The sequence below is a fragment of the Panicum hallii genome, chromosome 6 (assembly GCF_002211085.1).
Source record: "Panicum hallii strain FIL2 chromosome 6, PHallii_v3.1, whole genome shotgun sequence".
NCBI lineage: Eukaryota > Viridiplantae > Streptophyta > Magnoliopsida > Poales > Poaceae > Panicum > Panicum hallii.
This window is the reverse complement of record NC_038047.1, coordinates 1,228,934-1,234,923: the sequence shown is the minus strand read 5'-3', so window position 1 is coordinate 1,234,923 and position 5,990 is coordinate 1,228,934. Positions and strand designations below refer to the sequence as shown.

Below are 5,990 nucleotides of genomic sequence, written 5' to 3'. Positions count from 1 at the left end.
CGAGTTCCCGCTGCTGGTTCCCATTTGCCTCTAGCTCTGATCATCAGATATATTTGAATATTCAGAGCTACTATCGCAACATTTGCAATATGACACTATGTTAGCATCCACTGATAGCCTCAGCGGCAACATGTAGAAAGAAAGTTTTGTAGCATCGACGTTTACCTTTAGCAACTTTTGAGAATTATAATTACAATATTCTTAAACTACAATTGCAACATTCTAGAAGAAAATTATTTTAAAAAATATCAATAAAACAAATATAACTAGTCAATTAGAGTAAAAAGGTGCAATAGGGCCAGTCAACTATTCAAACATCTAGAATAAATTTTGCAACATCCTAAAATAGTTGTTGCAATATCATCTCAAATCTCAAACATATAAAACAGCAGGAACATAAAAAATGACCACTACAGCATCACAGATCCACATAACCATCGAACAATTTTTTAAAAAAACTATTATAACAACAATAATCAATTGCACTTCCCACTGCAACATTAGTAATCAACTGAAACTGAATATCAGTGCATGCCTACTACAACAAAATTACATGTAAAAATTCTCACTGTAACATCACTAATGGAGTTGGTGGGTGCAATTTTTTGTTGTCTGCTATAACCCAAGCATTGCCGCTGAATATTTCCCACTGATCTGATGGACCTTGCTTGCTTATAGGTGGTAATGGATCATGATTCTAGCTCAAAATATATAGAATTTGGGTCTAGATCTTTTGAGCCTGAGCATTTAAGTTTCTATACTAAATTCCCAAGCTTGCGTAACAACATTGCCATTATTCTGATTCCTACTGCGGTCACTTTGGTTAACATGAAAGAAACAATCATAGGTGACATCCGCACCTCCGACCACGATGCTCACTATGCAGCTGCAAAAGTAGAAAGGGTTTGATGTTCTTCGCTTAGGTCTAAAAACGAATAAGACCAAAAGAGTGCTTGTTCACTTCCATGAATAGCTCGTGCAATACAGTGACTAAACTGCTTAATCCAGTTAACCGACAGTTACCAAACAAATCTAAACAAGCAACCAACAAATTAACTCAACGTTCAAACAGACGGTCAATACAAAATAAACAACAAATTGAAACATAGATAAGTTGAAAACGCAGAGCAGATCCATAATCTGCCAATCATCACAAGATTGCAGGGCATCTGAACCAGAGTATAGTAGACAAATAAACATAGACCTAACCTGGTTGAACACGAGAACATAGAAACAAGTTTCACTCTAATAAGATGGTTTGCTGTTCATCACATAGCCATAGCACATCTCAAAAACTCAAAACTTGAGTACTTGTAACAAAAGCCTAGAGAGATAACATAAGATAGTCTTGGACAGCATAAGTGAATTTGCTAATGGCTGGGCCAGGGGCTCCTCAGTCGAACAGGCTGAAGCCCATGTCGTCATCAGACTCCTCCTTGGCCTCTTCCTTCTTCTCCTCAACAGCCGGGGCAGCTGCAGCTGCAGCACCACCAGCAGGGGCAGCGACAGCAACTGGTGCAGCACCACCACCTAAAAACAAAGTTCACCGCACCCATAAGTATACAACCTTTGCTGACCTATCATAGATTTGCTGTGCAAAAACAGACCGAAATTGCCTTGTGACAGCCTAGTCTTTGGAACCAGTTCAAGTTTACACAGATATCAACCACAGCATGACAACCAGAATACAAAATGAAGTGACTTGACATGTTTACCATGCCAAATTAAACCTTACATCCAGAAACACTGAAACAGGTAGAAACTAACAAATCAAGAAGAGAATTACAGCAAGTGGGCATGCATTTAATGCCTCAATTAAATTTATGGGTCACGACTAAAGGTAACAATCATCTATTAATCAGCGTTTATTGACCAGTACACTGAACTACCAGTGCTAAATAATGAAATTATCATAATGCAACCAAATAATGCTATAAACAGTAGGTATCAACAAAAGATCAAACAGGCTACATGACCGATAAAGGTAACACTACAACAATTGCCATCAAGCAATTATACAGATATATCAGAATCATGAGCACAAACATACACATAGTAGAATGAGAGCGAGGTAGGGGGTATACCAGATCCAACGGAGAGGATGAGGTCCTCAACGCTGCGCTTCTCCAGGAGCTTGGCGAAGAGCGCGGGCCAGTAAGACTCCACCTTGACGTTCGCGGCCTTCACGACCGTCGCGATCTTCTCAGCCTGGCGAACGGGAACACCCAAAGAATCACTCGACCGTCCAACGAACGTAGAGAGAAATTCAAACACGACAGATAGCGAGGAGGAGAGGACGCACCGTGATCGGGATGCCGTCATCGCTGAGGATGAGGGCGGCGTAGGTGCAGGCGAGCTCAGCGGACGACATGGCGGCGGGCGGGTTCCTCTCACCGGACGGATCTGCTAAACAGGAGGACGATGTCAGCACCCGATGCAACGGCGGCGGCCGCGAGCGAGGAACCGGAGGAGGAAGCGATGGCGCGTACCAGAGGGGGAGAGGCGGCGAGGAGGGTGGAGGCGCAGGAGGCAGGGGGCTTCTAGGGTTTGGGAGGAGGTGGCGTGGTTGCGAATATATAGGGGGCCTGAGTTGCTAGGGTTTCGCCGGCGCGAGGACTTTGGGCCGGATGGGCCGTATCGTGGGCTCTCGTCCCCTGCGTCGCTACCCGTCGGTATCACGTTTTGGTTTGACTCTTCCAATTTTCCAAATTGTATCTAGAAATTCCGAAATCCGATTAAAAAAAATCGTACTCCAAAGGGTCTTTGGCAGAGGTACAAGCTATTACAGCGGAGTCCAGTTGAGATTTGAAAGATGCAACTGAAGCAGAGGACAAACTGTTAAAGAGCAAAAAGGTCCAGTGGAGATGTTATAGCAAGGATTTACATTAGAATTATCTAATCTTTTAAATTATATACTACATCCGGTCGAAACTATAGGTCATTTTAATTTTTCGATATATATAGCATTCGTTATGCATGAAAATATAAATCGTTTTGACATTTTTAAATATATATCGTTTTTCATGCATCCAGATATACGTTATGTCTAGAAATGTAGAAAAAAATACTAAACTAGAAAAAACAAAACAGATGATGCATCCAGATATATGTTATGTCTAGATATGTAGAAAAAAAATACTAAACTAGAAAAATCAAAACGGATGAAGTATATCAGTCACTCGATCTGAACTGGATCAGACTATGCTTATACACATAATAAAAATCAGTTTTTCCAATAGTTTGGTTAGCGAGTCATGATATTTTGAACTTCACATGGTGTTTTGAAAGCAACTAGTTCACAGATAAAAATGAGAGTTGAGCTGTTTTTTTTTCTACAACATGACATGCATGTACTTCTTTTCAAAAGAGTCAGGAGGTGTTTGGATTCAAAGGCTAAAGTTTAGCCTGTCACATTGTATATGTTTTGATGCTGATCAGGAGAACTAAATATGAGCTAATTATAAAACTAATTGTGAAAATTTAGGACTAATTCACGAGATGAATCTATTAAGTCTAATTAATCATGATTAGCTATGTGATGTTACATGTGCTAATCATCTGTATTAATTAGGCTTAACATATTTATCTCACGAATCAGCGTAGGGGTTATGCAATTGGTTTTGTCATTAGTCTATGTTTAATATTTCTAATTAGCAACTAAATATTTAATATGATAAGTTTAACTTTAGTCCTGCCGGATCCAAATAGAACCTTAGCAAAGTTTAAATTAGTCGAGGAAAGATACTTCCCAAGAGAATGTGACACACACCTTGCAGCAAGCAGGCACTCTCGCGGGCTTCTGGTTAGTGGAGCTCGCTCTCACTTAGAAGATCCGGATTTGAGCTTTGCTCCTTAATTTAAAGCAGGGAGGTTGTCTGCCTCTTCTAAATATCCAGCCCACACTATACGAAAAATTATTGTCGCCATTGTGAGAAAAATACCATCACTTGATGTTGCGTGGACTATATTCTTTTCCTAAAGAAAAAATGGATGGCATAATAATAGCATCTCCCTTGTTCCTTTGACCAACTAAATTCCATATCGCAGCACAGCAGATCATCCTCAAATCTACCTTATATCAGGTGGTAATACGCTATATATACTAGAGAAATACAAATATACTATTATTATTATTACTAGGTTCATGCCCGTGCGTTGTAACGGGACAATAATTATCTGTGCAGTAGCAATAAAATTAAGGGATGATCTTGTATGCAATGGCAGTAGAATCAAGTGATCGTTATCAAAGAATCAGCTTATTAATCAAAACCACTTCATTCAAATTTACAGTGATCCATTTGTTACAATATGAAAATAGTTTTAACACTTTATTAAATTTTTGCATTTCATGTGCTCAAAGCATAAATGTGTAAATTATTGTAGCATGCGCCTGTTCCATATTATGTTGCAATTACACCCTATCTGGCTCAATGTTTCATACCCTATCCGGGCATAATCATTATGGAGAAGCTTTGGTGTTAACAACAACAAACAGATTATTGGTGCATATGTCACGAGAAACCATTTTCTGGACACAGTATCTACAATTGGAATCTTGAACTGGTAATTGCCTTGCCTACATAAATTTCAATTTAGACATAGGAGCAACATGAACATACACTAAGTCAAAAGTGGAGGGCGGCTGAAACCATTCTATTCACACTAAGTCAAAAGTGGAAGGCGGTTGAAACCATTCTATTCAAAAGTGGAGGGCCTATCGGCTGAAACCATTCTAAGTCAAAAGTGAACACTTAATTAGTCATAGGCTTCTCTTTTGGATCCTCATCCATAGTGCCAAAAGCGGAGGGTGGCTAAAATCCATAGAGGCCGACGATGAGATCCTTTCAAGTAGTAGAGGATTTGGCATATAAAACTGAGAACTTTGCATTTGTAAATTCTTTATCTCAACCTGGTAAAAGAATAAGTATGTGACTAATTCCCCAAATAATACATGTCATTTAGAAATGCCAGTCTAATCTAAAAAATATATCTTTTTTTTGCAGGTTCCTCTTATACACCCTTTAATCCTTTCAAACCCAATCGGTTGACCTTTATACAGTAAAGAGACCAGACAAAAATACAAGGATGGATATATGATTTGAGATTATGGATCAAATTCTCTGCAACAGTTAGAGCAATTTCTTAATTTACATAGTAAATGAAACAACTTATTTTGTGTCTTCTTCTACAAACCAAAGTGCTCAGATTAACACCAATGTTGAGGACCAACAATGAACAATTCACACCTACAAAATGGTAAGTGCACTTCGAGACATGGCACCAGATAAACCAGTAAAAAGTTCCCCAGGCTGTGGCTGCTCGTGGAGTCAATGGTAACGGTCAGCTGTGGCTTTTTTTCAAGAAGATAAGCCTGCAACTCATTCAATATGATTTGTGTAGCAGAAGGTGACATTAGAGTATGAAAGGAGGGCAGGAGGCACTAATTCAACAACGATTATGAAAGGAGGCACTAATTAAGTGATACCAGCTGTTGGCTGTTGCGGTGCTAACTCACCACACTCACATAACGCAATACTCATAGCAAGATTTCAACAAATAGGTAGCTAGTGTGCAGGACCATAAGATATTTAAAATAATTAATTTTACTATAAACTACAATGTTTTGCATCATTCAAAGCAGAGCAGGGGTTTCAGAAGCCTTCAACAACTTTTCATCAATTAAAAAAATAGAGAAATAAGCAAAGCAGGCTCCTCTGGTGTAGCACGCTAGTCAAGTTCCCCTTTGATATTTTTCGTAATTGCATTCAACCCAATCCCCAGGCTCTCATCCTGCTGCAGCAATAATAAGTGTATGGTTTGGTTTTTGTGACCTAGTAGAAACACACTCAAACCACGTCCAAATTGGAGGTATGCTCATTTGTATGACCTCTCCCCTCTCTCTTCCATCAGTTCCTTCCAAGTCCATTACAAGGGCGCATGGTTCAATGTTTTTAGCCTTCGCCAATGCCAACCATATACCTTTGGTAGTC

At 39.4% G+C, this 5,990-nt stretch overlaps 1 protein-coding gene across 2 annotated transcripts; it reads right to left on the bottom strand.

Annotated features, from left to right (window-relative positions):
* Positions 1-1,087: 1,087 nt before the first annotated feature.
* Positions 1,088-2,604, bottom strand: LOC112896205 (60S acidic ribosomal protein P1). 2 transcript variants are annotated; one of them, XM_025964126.1, is made up of 4 exons: positions 2,486-2,604; positions 2,303-2,408; positions 2,085-2,208; positions 1,088-1,530 (listed from the first exon to the last, which is right to left on the bottom strand). In XM_025964126.1, the coding sequence occupies exons 2-4, from the start codon at positions 2,369-2,371 to the stop codon at positions 1,394-1,396; spliced, it is 330 nt and encodes a 109-aa protein (XP_025819911.1). In that variant the 5' UTR covers positions 2,372-2,408; positions 2,486-2,604; the 3' UTR covers positions 1,088-1,393. The 2 variants fall into 2 exon arrangements, with proteins under 2 accessions (XP_025819911.1, XP_025819912.1); XM_025964127.1 differs by having other exon boundaries at positions 2,303-2,403; positions 2,490-2,567.
* Positions 2,605-5,990: the final 3,386 nt, after the last annotated feature.

Coding starts and splice junctions, on each gene's coding strand:
- LOC112896205 (XM_025964126.1), bottom strand. CDS start 2,371: ATGTCGTCCGCTGAGCTCGCCTGCACCTACGCCGCCCTCATCCTCAGC. Junction 2,209..2,302: donor ATGACGGCATCCCGATCACG/GTGCGTCCTCTC, acceptor CCCGTTCGCCAG/GCTGAGAAGATCGCGACGGT. Junction 1,531..2,084: donor CATCCTCTCCGTTGGATCTG/GTATACCCCCTA, acceptor CTTTGTTTTTAG/GTGGTGGTGCTGCACCAGTT.